General features: G+C 40.7%; 2 protein-coding genes across 3 annotated transcripts in view; one reads left to right on the forward strand and one right to left on the reverse strand.

Moving 5' to 3' along the window:
* Positions 1-4,792: 4,792 nt before the first annotated feature.
* LOC109430131 (alpha-amylase 3) lies at positions 4,793-16,614 on the forward strand. Its single transcript, XM_019706162.3, has 2 exons — positions 4,793-5,884; positions 14,165-16,614. Exons 1-2 carry the CDS (start codon positions 5,349-5,351, stop codon positions 15,531-15,533), a joined length of 1,905 nt encoding a protein of 634 aa, XP_019561707.2. The 5' UTR covers positions 4,793-5,348; the 3' UTR covers positions 15,534-16,614.
* Positions 16,615-16,784: 170 nt separating this feature from the next.
* The window catches only part of LOC109433586 (protein expanded), a 46,020-nt gene continuing 41,391 nt past the window's right edge, over positions 16,785-21,413 (reverse strand). For both annotated transcript variants that reach the window (XM_019710019.3, XM_062843611.1), the window contains 2 exons: positions 17,942-21,368; positions 16,785-17,876 (listed from right to left, as the gene is read on the reverse strand). In XM_019710019.3, the coding sequence (XP_019565564.2) occupies positions 17,374-17,876; positions 17,942-21,368 (3,930 nt within the window). In that variant the 3' untranslated portion in view covers positions 16,785-17,373. The remainder of the gene's footprint in view (positions 17,877-17,941; positions 21,369-21,413) is intronic.

Genomic DNA, 21,413 nt, shown 5'->3' on the forward strand with positions numbered 1-21,413 from the left:
GTTATCACTGAATGAGCGCTACTGCTGGCGTTTCGCTGACGAATTGCCATTTTTAGGTTTACTGTATTGATCAGCCGCCAAATTGTTTTCAAGAGGTTTTATTGGAAGAAAAATGAAAGCTTTTTTCGGGACGTATGCAAACACGACATAACTTGGTCTGTTCATATAAACAGCTGGAATATACTGAAGGATTTTGAATAAAAAAATAGTATATGGTATACACAGGGTTTACAAAATCACGTGATTTCCAGTATGACGATCGTTTGCGTAGACCGTTTCTGTTTTCCATAGCACGTGTTTGGTAGATGATAACGGAATGTTCCAAGAGTCCGTTAGACAATCCAAAAAGTCCCAATAATTGTGGAAGTGAATTATAATGATTACGTTTCAACTGAAATCAGCGCGAAGAACGTCATGTGCTTACAAATTAAAGCTTACGCTTTTTCTCAACTCATCTTTCACTGATCCGCCAGATTCTACGATATGGAGAGATGTACTTTGAACTACGTCCATGTGTACTTTCCGCTTTTTTCCGTCAGAATCGAGTTCACATGGCTTTCATTCATAATGTTCCTAATCAATATTGAATCGATGCGTGTTGGCAATTACGCCGTTTGTGTATACTGTAGTATTTATTCCGCAGCACACAGCTGATAAGCCACTGATTTCCACTTGTCTTTGCTGTATGGATCATTTAGTTGATGCTGCTATTATTGCGTAATCAATACGGTTTGACGTGATGCCACATGAAAGACAAGTGCAGGATAGTCGAAGTGCGCATTTTGCCACATCATCGCCAGCAGTACCAACTATTTCAAGTTTTAAGTGATTCGTAGCATGACCAAGGAGGAAACTGAATTTCAGTGAAAAAAAAAAATAAAAATGATTGTAGCATGATGACGAATTTTCAAATTCCTAACGAAATAATTAAGGATCAGACATTACGTGTATCATGTTTAACCTTCCTAAGATGCCTTAGTGCACTTCAGCGTGCCTGTCTGGGTCATATTGACCCTAACATCCTCCTAGGGTATGATCTTAAGGCTAAACTGGAAGCATTTTCTCATTTTTTCGGTTTTTGATTTTTTATTAAATAACGAAGCAATATTTTCAAAATCGGTTTTCGTACACATGTAGAGTATGGATCATGGTATCTTCTGATTTTTTTTTAGGTGGAAAATGTTTTCCATTTTTGCAGAAACCATTTTTATGTGAAATTTCGTTCAAAAATGGTTTCTGCAAAAATGAAAAACATTTTCCACACCAAAAAAAATCAGAAGATACCTTGATCCATACTCTACATGTGCACGGAACCCGATTTTGAAAATATTGCTTCGTTATTTAATAAAAAAATCAAAAACCAAAAAGTGAGGGAATGCTTCCAGTTTCGCCTTAAGGGGTAACATATCTTAAGGTTGATAAAAAAAATCGAATTTTTTTATTGCATAATCTAAATGTATACTAGCTAGACAATACACATTCCAAATTTCATAAAGATTGGAGCACCACAATGAAAGTTACAGCCTATTGTAGCGCGCAACCTCTATGAGCACAAAGCAAGGCAAAGTTCTCCACGAAGAGCGGCTCACTACAGCGTCCGATCACCATGTTAGGGGCGGCTGATCGACGCCCGAGTGCCAGAAAAGGACTCTAAGCTCAACTATGCCCTATGATTCTCCGATAAACAGGGGATTGCTGTCCAGCCTTACAGGCCAGCCATAACAACCCAGCGTAACTGAAAATCAGCAACAGAATAATACGAACCGAGACCAACGGCAACGACCCCCACGAACAAAAAGGACTTGCGATTAGAAACTCGGTACGTGGAATTGCCGATCTCTCAACTTCATTGGAAGCATCCGTATACTCGCCGATATACTGAAGGACCGTGGGTTCAGCATCGTAGCGCTGCAGGAGGTGTGTTGGACAGGACCCATGGTGCGAACATTTAGAGCCAATCATACCATCTACCAGAGTTTTGGCAACACACGTGTGCTGGGAATACACATTTATTGTGATGGCGACATGCAGAGGCACATAATCATCGGTCGATGGCCGATCGACGAAAGAATGTGTAGGTTGAGGATCAACCATCAATTCCAGCATAATAAACATGTACAGCTCTCATGATGACAAAGACGCATTTTATGCGCAGCTCGAATGCAAGTACGACCGCTGCCCAAGTCAAGACGATAAAATCATCATAGGAGACCTAAACACTCAGGTAGGCTAGGAGGAAGGCCAACGATTGAAAAGTTCAGCGCCCACCAGCTGGTGAACGAAAACGACTACGACTCATTAATTTTGCCACCTCCAAAAAACATGGACATACGTAGCACCTTTTTCCAACACAGCTTCCCTTATCGTTACACCTGGAGATCACCACAGCAGACGGAATCGAAAATCGACCACTTTCTGATTGACAGATGGCACTTCTCCGACATTATCGACGTCAGGACCTATCGTGGCGCAAACATCGACTCCGACCACTTCCTGGTGATGGTCAAACTGCACCAAAAATTTTCCGTACGGTACCAGCGACTGCCACGGTACAACCTAGAGCGACTGAAGCAACCGGATGTTGCCTCAGCATACGTACAGCTCGATGTGGCTCTTCTAGAGGACTGCTGGAGAACACTAAAAGCAGCCATCAACGACGAAGCCGAGAGCACCATCGGGTACGTGGAAAGGAGTTGACGAAACGAATGGTTCGACGAGGAGTGCAGAGCGATTTTGGAAGAGAAGCACGCAGCACGGGCGGTCATGCTGCAGCAATGATCCCGACAGAACGGAGAACGTTACAAACAGAAGCGGGAACCGCAGACCCGCTTCATTCGGGGAAAAAAGCACCGCCTGGAAGAAGCGAAGTGCGAAGAAATGAAACTGCAGCGCCGTTCCCATGAAACCCGCAATGACTTCGTTCCGCGAGCTGAAATATGCAGGGATAAGGACGGGGGCCTCTTGACGGAAGGACGTGAGGTAATCGAGCACTTCGATGAACACCTGAATGGCGTGGAGAACGTAGGCACGGAAAACCAGCAGCAGAGGACGGAAATGCGCCCAGAATAATTGTCTTACTGTCTGCACCGGTTGGAATCCAGGATCTGGGAAACTGAACAGCAACCGGAGGAGTGAAAGGAAGGGGTAATCTGTCCCATTCACAAGAAAGGCGACCATTTGGAATGTGAGAACTTCAGAACGATCATCATTTGGAATCCTTCCTACAAATTGCTATCCCAGATCATCTTCCATCGTCTGTTACCTAAAACGAATGAGTTCATGGGAAGTTATCAAGCCGGCTTCATCGATGGCCCGTCGATAACGGACCAGATCTTCATCGTACGGCAAATCTTACAGAAACGCCGTAAATACCGAATCCCAACGCATTACCTGTTGATCGACTTCTAAGCGGCATACAACAGTATTGATCGCTATGGAAAATTATGGACGAAAACGGCTCTCCTGGGATGCAGACTAAACTGATCAACCTTCCTAATGCATCACGCTGGGAACAGCTCGCTGACGCAATGTACGATTTGGGTCAAAAATGACCCTAATGCACAAGGAGGATTAATCCTTTGGAGCCTGAGGGGTCAATAATACCGTACATGTGAAGAGGGGAGCATGCCAAAACTGGTTCGTGCTCGCACATTCGATTGTGGTTTTAGTTTTTCTGTTTCTTTCATTACATCGAGAAGAAGGAGAAAAAGACGAAAATGAAGAATTATTCTTTTTGCCGTTACGTCTTCACTGGAGGGCAAAGCTTTCTTCTCCAGCAGGCCCTGATTAAGGATTGTAGGGGTCCATTTTAGTCCGTGGCCGAGGATGTGGGGGTCCCTTGGAGTCTCATAACCGATGAGCAAAATAAATTTCTTTGTTTTCAAACAGTATATGAGCAATCTCAAACATAAAGTTAATGTGTAATAACCAAGAAAAGGTTTTTGTGGGGCTTTCTGAAATGTGGCCCGGGCTCCCGGCCCTGCGTATTTTCCCGCGTAGCACAGAATAATATGTTGATGTTCAGTAAAACAAAAAAAAATAAATAAAAACACGCAGTTAATGATTCGATTGCTAAATTCACTGCGTGCAGAGCTATAAATGTTACCCCGTTTTACGGTATTTCGGAATCCGGAACAGTTTCAAATGACCTTAAAGTATCCAAAGATATGAATACTTCATGATTCAGATGTAAAGAACTCATAGTGCCATGTAAGATCTGTAAAAAAACAACCAATTGTCTCATTTGGCCAACCGACGTGCCTCAGAGTTTCCGTATAAATCCAGAATCAGTAATCCAACTTAACCAACCGGTGCATTCTATAAAATAATAATAATTTCCGGTTATTTTTCCAAATTTTCGTTAAAATTGGTTATAAATTGAAGAAAATAGCGTAAAACAACTTCAAAGTGGAGGTTCGCAAAATACGTTAGGAACGCAAAGGTTAACTGAGAACTTCCTTTACCAATGACCATTTTGCATGTGAATAATGTGTGGCAGGCACAAACATAGAGATGCTCAAGCATATGAAGGAAATTATCTTTACGAAAGTTGTTGGGTCGACCGGGAATCGAACCAGTCAACGTTCAGCATAGTGCCAATTGTTTTCAACTAGAGAACATTTAAAATAATAATATCCCAAAACATTCAACCACAACCACGTCTATCGAAGATTTGTAAACACGTTTTGTTTGGGAAAACGTTCTCACCACATGTATTCGTATACCAAAAGCAGTTGGAAAACACGCGCATGCGTTTTTCCACCCGCACTTTATAGCAGTCAGCTAGACATTTCCCTGCCGCCATAAAAAGTGAATTTTCTTCTGCGTAAAAGTGGCCAACCTTGCGTTGCTTCCGAAAAAATCTCCAATTTTCTCGCGTTATTGTGGTCCGTTGAAAGATTCATTGTGTCGACCAAGTTCCTGTCCAGTCGTTCACTGCTTGCGAAGCAAATTTGCAATCAATTGATCGTCGTCGTTCGTCACAGCAAACTAATTTGTATCAATTGAATTGCGACATTCGCACATTCGGTGTGCTGCTGTGGTTGCCGCTGCTCTCATAACGTCGTCATCATCCCGTACCCCGCACGGACGGACGTTGTTGGGGTGGTGTGGGTGCCTCTCACTGTGACTGGGGTGACAAATCGGTCTACTGAAGTTTTTTCCCGAAGAGAATACAGTAGAACATCTAGCGAGCAACCAACAGCACGGCCAGTAGTGTCGTCGCGAATTCATCAGAGTGGAAAGCGTTGTGTAATTAAGTCTATTTGCATTTTCACGTGATCGCATTTCCGAACGGTGCCGGATGAGGTTGTGGTAGAAGAAACGAGCACCTATACCGAAATACGAGGATGGATCATCTTCAGATATCCACCGATCCCACACTGCTGGGAGCGGATTTGCCCGAGTCATTGACGACGTCGCCTTCGGTATCGACGTTCCTGCCGGAGGAAGACGCATCCACATGTTTGCTCCTGCCGGGGACACCCAGTCCGCCCTTGGATTTCACCCATCCGTTGACGCCCAGCATGGGAAATGTGGAAAACTGTGAAAATATTGCGGGAGACGATCCGGCTGCAGAGACGAGCTCGTCTGGCAGCTCGGGCATTGGAATGGGAGGAGGCTGCACCAGTGGTGCGGGCAATCTGTTCAACAATCACAACGAATACCAGCATTTGCGGAAGAAGAGCGACGGAAAGATGCAGGAAAATGGGATGGCGAATGGAACCATGAACATTGCTCTAACCAAGGATATGCCAAGTTTTGTGCATTGGGATTGGCCGTTGATACGGAAGTGCACATTTTTCGTGTTTCTGGCCGGAATTATCGCCATGGTGGCCATTGTGGTGACCATGATTGCAACGCTGCCAAAGTCCTGCAACCCTTCGTAAGTATCAAAGCCTGCGGTAGATAAACATAGTAGAATCATGAATGGTAGAAAAACAAATAGAAGCCAAACAATTAAAATGGGTCATTGTTTGCCAAGAGGATAAACGGTGAACGCTTGAATGCCTCTAAATGATTATGAAAGTGCGGAATCATCACAAATACAAAATGGAAGCAATCATTCTGGTTTGACGTTGACGTAAGAGTAACTGCGTAGGTGGAGATCCATGTAACAGCACTGTTACAAAAATAAATTGAGGATGTTATTATACATGCCGTGTCAGTGTCACATGGGAAACATCATTAATTTAGACCAAACAAATGTCTTGTTTGTAAGATGAGCTTATTATTTTTACTTGATACGATTTAGCGACTAGTTTCCTCAAAAATATTATTTCGGCAAAGACAATATTCGCTTGTGGACTAAGTTCAATGCCGTGCAGCACATGCCGGAATACTAATTAGCGTTTCGATGCATTTATTTTACCATCATTTGAATTTTTTCTTGGCGTATCGTCCCCACTGAAACTGAGTCAGCTTTTCAGCTAACTGTACTATGAGCTCTTCCACAAATATTGAGACATGTTAAATTTTTTATCTATGAAATTAATACGATTTCAATGATTTTCTCATTCCTAAAACATATGTACTAGATGCATAATAATACACATTTCAAATTTTCTAAATGTCCCAGGACGTTATGGCGCACTTCTCTTGGACATAGCGCGCAATCTGCATAGGGCTTGCCGTGAAAATTCAAGCGTGATTATCTCGGAATGGTGTTTTTGTAAGGTGCAGTTACTGTAATCAGCGTTTTTCTCCGGGATTGTTTCCGGGATTCTTTCCCGGGTTTTCCTTGAGGATTTCTTCTGGGGTTTCTGCAGGGATAAGTTTTCTCCTAAGATTCTTTTGGGAATTTCTCGCGGGATTTTTCCTGACATTACTTCATTGATTTTTCCTACGATTCTTTCTGATATTTCTCCAGATATTTTTTTTTTCCTTGGGGATTTCTTTTGCATTATTTTAGGGATTTTTTCATAATCTTATCGTGATTCCTTCATTGATTATTACCGAACTTCTTTTTAAAAAATATTCTGGTATTTTTTCGGGATTCCTTCCGAGATTTTTTTTGATGATTGCTTTCAGAGATTTCTCTCAGTATTTCCTTAGGGCTTTCCCCCGGAAATTCTTCAGAGATTTTCCATAGGATTCTTCTCGGGATTTCTTTAGGTATTCCTTCAGGAATTTGTCTCTGCATTTTCCTGGGATTCTGCCAGGGATTTTATCAAGGGTTGTGCTGGGTTTTCTTCAGAATTCAGCCAGAGATTGCTCCTGGCATTGAGAGCATATTTAAAGCAAGTTCTTTTGAAAGTTTTCAGGGATTTCCGCATGATTATTTTAAGAGTTCCTTCAGAGATTTCTCTCGGACTTCCATCATTTATTCCTTTATTGATTCTTTTGAAGTTCCCTTTGGAAATCCCTCCAGAGACTATTCACGGAGAAGAAACCTCGGTAAACTTAAATATACTGTTCAATCAGCTAAATTTTCTTATTAATTTAGAGATAACAAAAATAAACATACAATTCAACTATCTTATAGTTTTTTTTTTTTTTTTTTTATCTGTATTAACGAGATTTTTAGCCCTAGGCTAGTTCATCTCGGATCTTATAGTTGTAACAACTATACCATATAGTTGTGACAGCAATACTTTTTTATTGATTTGAATAATAGTATTATTGGTTCAACTATATACATTTTTAAAAGAACTATATTTTTGTTGAAGATTTTGACAGCTTATTGCATTATTTAATGATATCAACTATTTTCAATCGTGATGTTTAATAACCATTTAGTACGTTGCAACAAATAAATAGTTGCTTCAAATTGTTTTTCTAGCAAGAAGTTTTGTTCATTTTACTATTTCACAAAATACTGGAGTCGGATACTGGTACTGAGTCATCCATTTGGCTCTTGGCCGCCTTTCACTGGATGTTTTTTTAGGTAGATTCTATTTCAATTCCTTCAATGGTTGTGGAACCGGTAATCGATCCTAAAAATGGATTTAAAGGATCAAAACTATAGTACATTATAATGTATTTAAGAACTTGAGTCAACGATAAAATTAACTGACGAATTCACCGCGTTATCTAGTTATCCAAGTTATCCAGAAAAAGCTGATACTGTAGCCGTTTGTTGAAATGCAGAACAAGTACATCAATTTTCATACTCTGACTTACCTTGAGATAAACTCTCTCTTACGATATTTTCACTAACAGACACCATGTTAAAAAAAAAACAAGAAAATGCGCTTGGAATTGGCGTCGGCAATCAGATGATTGATTCAACTATACATCATTCATATTGACAGACGGTTTATCGAATCGAATATACATATAGTTGTATTTGTCTTTGCATAGTTATTTTGTATTTTTTGTTGATTCAATAATAAAATATTGTACATGAGACGGTAGAAGTATGCTCAAAACGGCAAAACATTTCGTTCAAAACAACTATCAACTCAACAGCCCAAATAACTATCAGAAATACTATTTTAATTTGCCAAAAATCTTCTCCGTGTTTCTGTGATTTTTTTCAAGGATTCCTTATGAATTTCTTCAGTGATTTCTTTATTGAATTCTTTCGGGTTTCCTTTGTGAATTTTCCCAGCATTTAATCCAGCATATTTTTTGATACTCCTTCTGAGATTCATTTCGTAATTTCTTCAGTGATTTCTTTTGTATTTTTTCAAGGATTCCTCCAGAGATTTCTGTCGTGATTATTTCATTGATTCTTCTCGTATTTCATATAAGGTATACTTTTTCCACGATTTTTTTAGGGATGCCTTCCGAGATTCTTACGGGATTTTTTTTTTATTTCTTTGGGAGTATCCATCAAATACTTCACGCTGAAAATGGGAATTTTCGACCCTTTGCCCCCTTCGTGCAGAGTTTTCCTTTACTTAACACATTGATAGTCACACTTTCACAAACCTCCCTCCTCCCTCCAAGCGTGACGTTGTTCATGGATGATCCCTTCATGGATTTCTCTCTAGATTTCTTCCTTGATTCTTCCAGCACAGAATTCATCTGGAATTTTTTTCATGGACTACTCTTGAGATGCTCATAATGGTCCTTGAAGGATGTAAACGACTTCTTTAACTATTTTGAACCAGTGAGCCTATTTTGGTTGTGTGTCCACCATCAGCTCAAGGATAACCTATGGCTGCAGAGTCATATCAGAAGGGAATAATCTACCTGATGTTTTGTTGTTGCAGGGTAAGCCAAATTCACTGGACACCTTCCGAAAACAACATGATGGTTGTTATCTCGTGACAAAAGGCTGGCCATCCCACGAACATTTGTCCGGAATATGGCATTCTGATATACGACTTTGGGTTCACTGGGTGCATAATGTTGATTGCAGAATCTCTAAAAGAAATGTATTCGGGGACTTCCCAAAAAAAAAAAAAATCAGTCAACTTCTTTATAAATTTCTTTACGAAATCAACTGTTTCGACATTATAATGCACATTGCTATGGAATTCACACTGTTCATTTTTAAAAATATTCTTTTCTTTTATGAAATTTGATTCTGTTTCTCCTTTTTTTTTTTTTCTAAATATAACACAATTATCAATGATTTGATATTCGACTGCTGTGCGGGAAAACGGGTAATAATTCCAAAAATCACGCAGCTTTAGCCAATGTAATATGTAAGACCACTTGTATTATGGAATTGAAGATCAGTATAACGATCCTAGCAAATATGATTTTCTCATAAGGGACTGTTCATAAACCACGTAGTCAATAAATTGGCCATCTCAGCACCCCACTCCCTCTCGTAGACTTCTGTCCATACAAAAATTTGAAAATTTGTATGGAGCGTAGACTTTGCCCAGAACCCCCTCCCCGAAAAGTCTACGGGTTTATGAACAGCCCCTAAATACGTTGAACAAAATTTTGCTTGGAATGTAGCTTTAATAGGCTTAATAAGGCTATACATTGAAAATGGCCTTGCAAACGCTATATAACAAAAACAATAATGTGCTACCTGGATTTGAACACATAGTTGATGAATATAAACTTGTTCCGTATAGAAATACTAGTCCTTGAGCTGGGAAATGATGTGTCGATGATCGTTGGTTTGTGCTGAACAAAATTTCATCAATAACAAATTCAGATCAACATGTCATACAAAATACAATGGGATAGAAGAAATGATTGGGACAGGCAGAATTTTACCTTTTCCAAAAATGGTCAACTAGCTGTAACTTTACGTAAAGTGCATCAAAAATTCTCAAATTTTTACTGTATGTTGATCAACTAGTTGTCTATCAATGGGCAACATCTTAGAAAAAAAGGGCTATTCTAGATGAAGTTAGATATATTGTAATAGATGGTTGTAATAGTTAGACTCAAATATGAATATGTTTTCAATGGATGTAACAAAATATCCGGCAATAAATTGAAAAAAGTTATGGGATACATGTAAAAATAGATCAATTTACTAAACATTCAAATAATAAACTAAATCGCAATTACTTATTTTTCTTATGGACAGCTTAAAATTTAGTCAATCGTTTTCCAAAGCTTATTATATGAGTCACGAATGTAAAAATTTCATTGCATTCTGTTAATTGAATCCAGAGATATAGCAGTTCAAAGATAGTCTTTGGAATATTATGCTTTTTTTTAGAATATATATATATTACGTAAAACAGCCAGATCTTTTCCAAATTTGGATCATTGATAGACAAAACTTGTTGACCAACTTACAGTAAAATTTTTTATGCACTTTTCGTAAAGTTACAGCTAGCTCACCATTTTTTAAGAAGTAAAAATTTTGCCTGTCCTGATAATTTTGTCTATCCCATGTACAATGAATAGGCTTGAATTGCTTCTTACATTTTTTTTCTAAATCACACCGTCTTTGATCTGTAGCTGATTGAAGGTGTACCGATTCTTAAATGCGCAAGCTTTATTCTCGACATATCTCATTTGAAGATTTCTATGGCAACTTACGAAAGACATTTTTGAAGGTATTGAATATGAAATTTTCTTTCGTAAATCCTCCAGAAATAGAGGGAATCTCCAGAAATTTCACCAAGAATTGTTCTAGAAAATCTCTTCATGCTATTATTTCATAATTTTTTTTGGGGGTTATTTTGGAAGACCATGCACAGATTCCAGACATTCTAACAGCGTTTTATTTTTAGAAAATCGAGATTGCAGAATTCTTTCTGAAATTTCGCAGGGGTTTTCTTAAAAAAAATTCCGAATATTCCTTCAGAAATGTTTTTTTTGGGGTTGCCTTAAGTTCCTCCATAATTTTCTAAAGAATTTCTATAGAGAACCTCCTAAAATGGTTCCATTAATTACTCAGAAATTTCCTAAATTAGGTCACGCAAAAGATGTCCATTTTCATCCATCTCCCCAATTTTTACCAGAAATTCCTCCTGGATTTCTTTTAAAGGTACTTTGAGAAATTCAGAAAATTTGTTCAGATGCTATTCATAGAAAGCTCATGTATTTGTCTAGGAATCATTTCATAAGTTTCAGAGTTTTTCCAGACATTCTTTCAGCGATTCCTTTAAAAATACGTTCACGAACTCCACTGGAAATTCGTACAGAAAACACTCCATGAGTTTTAATGAGAGATTTATCTAGGAATTTTTCAAAATATTTATTAATAAACTCTTATAGAAATTCCACCAAAATGATTTCTGAGGGAGAGTTTCCATAAATTTCTTTAGCAACTCTTTTTCGATTTCACACAATCCTCCAAAGATTCGTTTGAAAATATTTCAAGGATTTTCTACAGGTATTAGATAGACATTTTTTTCCGAAATCCCTTCAAGGATTCTTTCAGAAATTTCTCCATGGATTCGATCCAAAGTTTACTCAGACATTCCATCTGAAATGTCACTAAAGGCTCCTTCAGTAGTTCAAGGAATTCTTCGTGAAAGTCAGCAAGTAATTATTTCAGATTTTTTTGTATTGAACTTTTTTTTTGTATAACCAGAATTTTCAGAGAATTTTCAGCAATTCCTTTGGAAATTCTTTCAAGGGTTCCTCCAAGAATCACTTGAAAAATTACTTTAGGGGTTACCGAAGAAATGTTTGTAGGTTTTTTTTTTGAATTTCTCTTGTGGTTCCTGCAGAAATAATACCTGGTATTCCTTTACAGATTCTCCCTGAAATTCTTTCAGATACTTCTCCACAGATTTTTACAGAAGTATTTCATGAAATTTCATAAAAAATATTCAAATAATTTCAGAAACAGTCGTCGGAGGAGTTACTGGAGGAACTCCTGGGGAAAAACTTAGAAAAACTCCTTAAGATGGCTTCAGAAGAATATCTAGAAGAATTTTATGAGAAACTTTTGAAGAAATTTATGGAAATGTATGAAAAGAGAAATTTCTAATCGACAACCTTGATAAATTTCTGAATTAATTCAGATCATGTTTAACAGGTTTCTGAGAAAAAAAAATCTACGAGAATTCGTAAAAAAACTGCAAACAAAGATGGAGGAATTCTTGAAAAAAATCAATAATTCAGAAATTTATTTCTTGATTCCTGGAGGATGATTTGAACAAACCTGGAAAATTTTCTGGAGGAATTCTTGAAAGATTTCTTGCAAAATGTCTGAAAGGTATAAAGCCATAAAGCATTTTCCATAGAGGAAAATTTAATTAAATGGAAGAATTCTTGAAGCAATCACCAAAAGACATTTCATAAAAACATATTTTTTTATGAAATTAATTGTGGAAACGACCGATTAATTGGCAAAATTATCCCTATTTTTTAAGGAATCTCTGAAGCAAAGCCATTGATACAGGAAAATGATGTGCAATACAATTTCTTGGAATATACCATGAGAAACGCCAGGAAATAAATACTGAATTGATTCCTGAAGGAGATCCTCAAAGAATTTCTGAACGTTTTTCGGAAAATTTTCTGAAAAAAAAAACCATAAAGAAAGGTTTCTGTAAATCCCAAGAGAAGTTTACGATCTAATCCCTGGAGGAACTTCCAATAGAATCTCTTGAGAATTTTCTGAAGGAATTCCTGAAGAAACGCTTAAAACAATACCTGGAGGAATTCCTGAAAAAAATAACTCAAGAGGAAAATATAGAGTAAATCATTTAGGAACCTGTCGAGGAACTCCAACCACAAAAAAAAACAAAAATCTGAATTTCTTATGAAATCGAAGAAATTCTATTCTTAAGCATTATCGTCCAAATTAGGAAAAAAATCCAAATAATGTAAATGAGGTTCAATTTTAAAATAATTTACTTAGGGGCAAACCAGTATATGGGGTGCTGAAATTTGAGAACCTTGAGTGTGTAACCATACACTGATTTTGCCATGACAATACTGGTCTATATAGATACAATAGTCGGTACAATAGGGATAAAAAAATGATACTTCTATAATATTTGCAACTGTGCTGCTAGGTGATTTAAATTCATTATTATTCATCCGGAAGCCAATAGAGCCTGTGCTGATGACAAACAACGAATTTGACCGATTACGGATACTCCGGAATCGATTCCGGTTGGTTTCTTACCTGGAGAATGTTTTCAAAATTTCTTTCAACTCCACTGTTGGACGACTCAACCTTTTTTTTATCCAGAAATCAATAGGATCTGCGCCGATGACCAAAACTTATAATATGAATGGGTGTTTCAGAGAGATTTCGATGATATGACATTTTATAGAACAGCTGTATTTTTTCTACTTCTGTATGAGTCCTGCATTCGTCCATTTCATTTATTTAGTGTTACATCAATTCAAAACAAAACTGAATCAACAATATTTCTCCATAATACACGGTTCATGGCTGTCAACCTCCAACCTCGGTCACTGTAATTTCAAGGGATTCCTCAAAAAAGCTTTTAAGGGTCTTAATTAATCCTCAGAAAAGATTCGAGGCTCTCCAACGTATTTCTGGAGTATTAAGGGAGTTCCTGGGGGTCTCATATGAATTGAGGGAATTAAAAGAGATCTTTAGGTGATTTCGAGGATTCGTTCCAAGGATTTTCAGAACATTTCATGGGTTTTCAATGGGCTTTGGTGGGTTTAAACGAAGCTTCCGTAGGTCTCAAGGGATTTTAGAGGGGTTTCAAAGAATTACAGGGCCTTTATAGATATTTCAGGAAGTTTAAGAATGGGATAAATTTGGGAACGTAAGATTACTAACGATATTGTAAACCAGATCCTTTCACACTAATGTTTGATAATAAGGCAAGTTTTTATTTCCTGTCTCCCTATTTTCCAGAGTACCCTGGTACAAGGGTTCCGTTTTCTACGAGGTCTTCCCAGCCAGCTTCCAGGACACCAACGATGACGGTCTGGGCGACATCCGAGGCTTGATTGGACGGGCCGATTATTTTCAAACGCTTGGCATCGGAGCCGTCCGTTTGAACTCGATTTTCCCCTCGGCACACTATCCGGACCGGTTCCAAGAGGTGACATCGCTGACGGCAATCGACGAGGTGCTGGGAAAGGTGGAAGACTTGCAGAAATTTGCGGCCGTGTTGCATGAGAGGAACATATCGTTGATTCTGGACCTGCCGATCTATCCATTTGTGACTCATTTGAATCCCCCGAGTTTGGATGTTGATCATTTGCCGAACAGAACTTCTGGTTCGGACACTCCGACGAGTGAGTTTTTGCGTCTGGCCAGATCGGTGAATGGGGGACAGGAAAATGATATCACAAATGTTTTGATGTTTTGGTTGGCTAAGGGTGGTGTTGATGGGTTTTATATCAAGGGTTTAGAGCAATTTTCAGAGGATCCTTTGTTACTAGAAAATATCAAGGAGTGGAAGTATACCTTAGGAGGAGACAGGGTTTTGATCGTAAGTAAGAGTTTCATCGATAAAGTTCCAGAAGCGATAGTACGTGATGTGCTCAACCAAGTAGATTTGGTGGATGTTCTGCTGGATGTTGCTAATGGTACGGAGGCGATCGCTAGCACGGTTCGAGATGCCATTGATGGAACGTTGCTCAAAGGAGTTGATCATCCGTGGGTGCATTGGAGTTTGGGTGGAGTAAACGAGAGACGCTTGTCGTCTGGAATGAATTCTAATGTGACACTTGCAGCGACTTTGATGCAACTTATGCTGCCGGGAACATCGAGTATTTTCTATGGAGATGAAATTGCCTTGGCAGAAGTTCACGATCCAAATGAGGAACACAAGGAAACGCAACACTTGCATCATCTACCCGTGATGACCTGGAGTGGAAATCAGAATCAATTTACAGGACGAGGAACGTTACCGTGGTTGCCCAAGAGTGCCGCGGCATCATATCATCATTTGGATATTGTACAGGAAATGATCGAGCTGAGGAAACGCTCACCGTCGATTTATTTGAATGCGGTAGTAAAGGAAGGCCAAATTCTACCGAATGCGGAAGTCAAGTCCAGTAAAAATGACATTATGGTTATTCAGCGATGGTACCCGAGGAGAAACTCCTTTGCGTCGATTACAAACTTTGGCACAAAAAACGTGTCTCTGGATTTGACTGCGATGTTCTACAGTGGCGAAATAGTTGCTGGTGCATCCATGGTGAAGGAGCGCGTGTATTTTCAAAAGTTCAACGTTGGAAGCTTAGAGACTGTAGTTGTGAGATTACATAAGTAGAAAGCAGAACAGCGACACAATGTTTGTTTTTGATTGATTTTGGATTTTATTTTCTGGATTTTTTCTTATAAAGAAGAAAATTCAAATAGTTTCTAACCTACTAGTAGCTTAACTTGCTAGCCTGTTCTGTACATATGTCAACCTTAGCTGTGTTGTGTTGAGTAGAGAGAATGTTAATAAAAAACTATTTAAAATATCTATAGGAAAACATAACGATTACTTTACTACTCCCTAGAAACAGTTCGTACTCGTTTTCTTTTGTCAGTGGTTCCCTAGTAAAACTACACGCAATTATCTCTCGCTCGGAACGGTATGTTAAAATAAAATAATATTTTAAATAAAATTCAACGTAACCTAAACCAATGCACGTGTGCACTACTTACACCAAAGGTTGCCTACAGTAGGTATTTTGAGCAAAAATGTACTATGATCATAAACATGCCCCTGTCTAGCTCACTAAATTTCCGTGTTAACCGGGTATCTGCTTATCCAAAGAAAAGGTTCTCCTCACAAGCGCACTCACTCACTTCCTCGCTCGCGCTCATTCTTGGCTCAAATCTTTTTCACCTCTTGCAGTAACAAATAAATATGGCGACTCACTTTGAGTGTATTGTTTCTTCGAGATTTTTGTTCCATTTTCCAGAATTACAAGGGCTTTTCCTCCGTGATAGGTAGATGAATCCTATTTTTACAGCGTATCTGTCAACGTTCTATGCGACAGAGTTCGAATTATTGCTTTGCATTCACTTCTTAAAGTTTTTTCTTTATCCTAAGTCATTATTAGTCTTGTCCTCCTTGTGTGTGTGCATTCAATTTACTCTATCTATTCTACAGATTTCCTTTGACGATTAAGATGAACTCTACTTAGCGGGTAAATTTGGCACGAATTTTATGGAATATTTTCGGAACAGTTTACGATCCGGAAAGGATTCAATGCCAAACGGTTGATCTCAATTATTCAACAATTTTGTACCCATTAGATTTTTGTGTGGACCGGAAAGTGACTCTGAATGTGCCTTGTTTCTTTTAGCTAAAATCAATTTACACACTTACGCTTCAATCAGAGAACTAGGTTTGCCTACCCAAGCAGCACACAAGTCACAAAGGAGTGTCGACAGCGCAGGTTTTTGGTTGGATACGAGTCATTTTCAAGTTATTCTGCCTTTGAGTTAAAATTACATTAATGTAGCTCCTGTACAACCAAAAACCTGCGCTGTCGACACTCCTTTGTGACTTGTGTGCTGCTTGGGTAAAAACAAGAGTTTATGTTTTTTATATAAAATATCCTGAGTAATTTCCACTAAAGAAAGATACTTTGTTTTAACAATCTAATATGCGTCCGTGTTATTTGTGAGCTGACATTCGGGTGATTTTAGCTCGCACTATGGGTTCGAAAATCGTAAGAAAGCTTGGAACGATGGAGGTGTGGTTTATATGTTCGACAGTGATCAAGAGAGAATAATCCAAAGCTAAATAAGTAGGGGGAATGTTCGTTCTGGGAAACAGACAAAGTACGTTCGGTGGGGTTTTACTAAGGAAAAGTTTCGTTCCAAAAACTTCCTTTCGATTTTCCTGGATTGGTTTTTATCCTAAAGGAGAAAATAGTACAACAAACTATAGGTCCATTTTATAAAAATGCAAGTAACACAAACTTTTCTCTCCCGATTAAGACGACAAAAATCTACTATCTTAGCTTTAGCATGACACAATAGGTTTCCAAATGTAAAAGTCTATCGTTTTCAGCGTAAAATTATCGTATTTGATCTGACAGCTACGCAGATGATGGCTGCAGAGACCGTCGGACCGTCGGCCAAGCGTTTCGCGTTGATACTGAATTATCTCAGGCACTGGGTTGTGAGGAGCTGTAGCTCTTTTGCTTGGCCGGCGTCGACGGATCCATCACGTAGTTGTTGCCCTCGGTTGCCGTTTGGCCCGGTAGCGGGGGCAGCTTGTCGTTCGGATGCCGATGGCTCACGATCGATGATTTGCGGGGTTTGGCAAGCTGGGTGGTGCTCAGACCGGACACCGGATATTTGTTGGTCTTGTGGTTCAGGAGGCTCTGCTGGCTGGGACTGGTAATGGTGGCATTACTACCGCTATTGGGTGAGCTGTTCAGGCCAGCTTTGGGATGTTTGGGCATGACGAAAGCCCGTGTTTGTTTCAAAAGGGAACGGTCATGCATTAGGGCAGAAATAAGCGGAAGATCAAGGTTCTTGCTTTTCTCCCGCAGAGTCCTGATGTCGATGGAGGGGCCGAAATCAATATCCGGATATTGCTTCCTTATCTGAGCTTGCAGTTTTGCACTCGGACCGCATGGTTTCGTAGGGGTGGGTTTCGCTGGGACTGGAAATAATTCGAAAATGGCGTTAGCGATGGGGTTGAATTTGAATTGCACAATTTAGACTCACCTTCGGGAGGTTTCGTTATGGCGGCTACAGCTTTCACAGCTGGTGACGTTTGCTTCTCTAGGGTTGGAAGGGGTATCGGTGGCTTCCGAGTGGGTTTTCTAGATTCGTATGGTGGAGGAGGAGGTGGCGGAAGTCGTCTGATTTTGGGAGTGCTTTCGACCGAGTTCAGGATGTTGTCGTCGGATCTGGATCGCACAAACATGGACGACGAACTGCTGGATACAGGTCGAGGTCGTAGTGGAGGTGGTGGTGGTGGTTCATACGATGAACAAAGGCTAGCTACCGATGGACTGTACAGGGGAGAATACGCTCCGGGTAGTTGAACGTAGGTATCGGAAAGATTCTGTGTAGAAGCGTAACGGGAATTGGATGACAGGGCCATGGAAAGGTATGGAGTACTCCTGTAGATGGCATGATTCTTGCACGCTTCCCAGCTACGGTTATGGGCTCGAACAGTGTGGTAGGCAAGATACGGTGGTGGGGGTGGACTTTGGGCCATTGCTGCCAGTATCGAACCTTGTTTGGCGTCAAGATACTCCTGCTGACTAATTGAGGGATCCTGGATCGGATAGATGACGTAGTCTACATCACTGTAGAGTTGTTGTTGATAGAGTTCGATCTGGGATCGCGCCAGCTGTCCAGTGTATACAGTAGCTAGCGAATGAGCTGGTGGAGGTGGTGGAGGTTGCCGTGGCATTGTTGGCGGCGGTGGTGGGTGATATTGTCGAGGTTTGATCACCGGTAGCAAGACGCAGGTTCGATGAGGTGGTTTCGGTATTTCTGGGTATGGTGGTGGAGGCGAGGTAATGCTTTTGTGGTATGGAACGACCGGTATGCCAAGTGCGCTGGGCGTTGTTGGCGCTGTCGTCACCGTTGTGGGAAGTGGAGACTGTGATAGATTGCTGATGTTGTTGACTGTTGGTGCCGCATAGCTTGGCTTTGCGGTTTCGCCAACTACACTGGTATGAGCCTTCAGAATGTTGATCTGGGATCTGGTGGTAATGAAACGTGCAGGAACTTCCTCTGGTATTGCGGATGCTTGTAAACTAGATGCCGCACACACCGGAATGACTGGAGCAGGAACTGGTCGTTCCCGCACGATGGTAGTTGGCTTCTGGGGATATGGAGGAGGATCGCGAAGAGGAATCACGGGTGCCTCGTCTGGACGTATATCTGGTCCGCGTAAGCCGGTAGTTTCGTGATGTGCATTGTAAGGAGGAGGTGGAGGTGGAGGTGAATCATTCGAGCTAACTAAACTCATAAGAGACTGCCGTTGTGCTGGCATGTTGCTGTCGATTCTTTTCGGAGGAGCAGGAGGTAGAACATCGTCATCGTATTCGTCTTCCGTGGGAGCGGTATCTTCACTTCCTTGCAGATAACTTTCACCCTCCAAAGGCAATGGCAACGTCACGTAGTCACAATCTGAATCAAGGGTGTGGCTCACTGTTTTCCTTGACGGGTACGTCCCTCGCCCCACGATCAAATCGGTCAACTCTTCTGCGCTCAAAAGTGTATGCTTGTTGTCCGTTGGATCACTTCCGTCTCCTCTAAATGATCCTGCTGCAGACACGTTGGAATCTGATCGCAATCGGAACTCGTTGATGTCGCTGTCTAGACGTGGTCTGTAATCTCCATCCACTGAGTCGACTGGTTCAAGAGGCTCTGCTAGCTCACTCTGACACGGTTGGAAACTGCCATAGTGAGAGCTCTCATGTGATTCAGACTCTGCGATCTCTGACGATTGACCTGTCATCTCACTGCTATTCATCGTGTACACTCCGCTAGTTTCCGTAGGTGGCGCATGAGCCAGTGTATAAACTCCCGAATTTGTCTCTTCTTCTTCCTCGTTGATGTCATGATCTATGCAAGTACTAGTTGCCACACTTAATGTACTGTTTTGGGCCGTATGACTATATCCAAGTTCCAAACTACTGCACGTAGATGTCTGACGCCGTTCGATTGAGCTGCTGGTGTTGTTCTGAGGTAAGTTTATACAATCGGTAGCTACGACCACGGTACTGCAAGTCGACGAACATTGTGAACCAATGTTATGCTGCGATGACGGTGACGACTCGCAGTCTTTAGTTGTCCTTTCCTTCACTTCGGTTCCTTCGTTGCTTGATACTGAACGAATAGTGGCATTGGATCGGATGGACAAAGCCGCTAGAGTGCCTTCCAAATCTTTGAGGGATACTTGTCCGACGGAAGAGGTTTGTCGACTTACACTAGGGCAATCAAGTAGATGAGCAAATGCTAGACTTTCCGTCGAAGGGGCTGCGAGTGTTGCTGTAGGTGGCGTATTGATGATTATTTCAAGTTCATCTTCTGAATGGACTCGATCGCTTACAATACCGGAGGTAGTATTAGAACTTGTGCTGGAGATAACCGATATTCGCTGGTCACTTTTGCTTTTGTACGGTAGGGCCCGAGAGTACAGATATGGATAGCCGTGAATGCAGCTGCTTTCCTCTTCCTCTCGTTTCATAGCTTCCGTTAGACGCGGGGCAATTTTCATGGAAAATTGGTGCGTCTCTCGGCACAATGCTAATATCATTTTGTTCTTGTCGTCGTTCACCGAGTAGAGCGTGATTTTTGTTTCACCGGAGCGGATTTCGAACTTTTTCCGATCAAAACTCAGCTTGCCGATGCTGGGCCAGTTGAACGTGGTCGCTGTGGAGTTATCCGCTGCGATACGTATTCCTTTCGCGTAGATGCTTAACGATACTGACCCCATGCCGGTTTCGTTCTTGGTTTGCTTCATGCGAAACACGTGAGCGTTGATGGCTTCGTTGAGATTGCACGCCTCTCGAATATAGTGGGTTTCTGCATCAGCTCGAGACATTCCTCGGTTTTCCCGATGGCAAGAGTTGAGCGCTGAAATACCCCACGCCGACCGCAGCGACGGGTTGATGTAGTCTTCAGGCCTGAAGTATTCACTGCTGCCGTTGCAGGTGGATGCGTTGTTGTTATTGGTGCTGCTACTAGTACTAGGGCTACAATTGTTATTGTTGATGTTGCTATTACTGGTTGTAGTACTACCGGTGCTGCTGCTACTTCCACTGTTGAGGGTGGCGGCACTATTGCTGTTGTTGATGGTGCAGCCATTACCTGAATTGGCTGTACTAGTGGTAGTTCCGCTTGTACTGCTAGTGTTGCTAGTGCTGCCGCTTGTGCTACTGGTCCCATCGATAACGACTCCATTTTCTTCAGGGCAATCGCCCAGATCTGCTTGTAGCGATAGGCCGCCGAGGAGAAGTAGCGATTGTTCGGAATATTCCTTCGGAAGATCCCGGTTGATGGCATTGTACTTGAGCTGCAGGTAATAGTTATGCCGGGATACTTCATCTCTTAGCATCAGTGGGCTCTCGATGTAGAACTGCACACGGAAGTGTAGTTCCAGGAGAGGTTTCCCGTTTGCGTCTAAGCCCTGGGGGGAGGTAATTAGGAAAAGATGATATTCGTTAGAAACGGT

The sequence above is a fragment of the Aedes albopictus genome, unplaced genomic scaffold, assembly GCF_035046485.1.
Source record: "Aedes albopictus strain Foshan unplaced genomic scaffold, AalbF5 HiC_scaffold_35, whole genome shotgun sequence".
Lineage (NCBI taxonomy): Eukaryota > Metazoa > Arthropoda > Insecta > Diptera > Culicidae > Aedes > Aedes albopictus.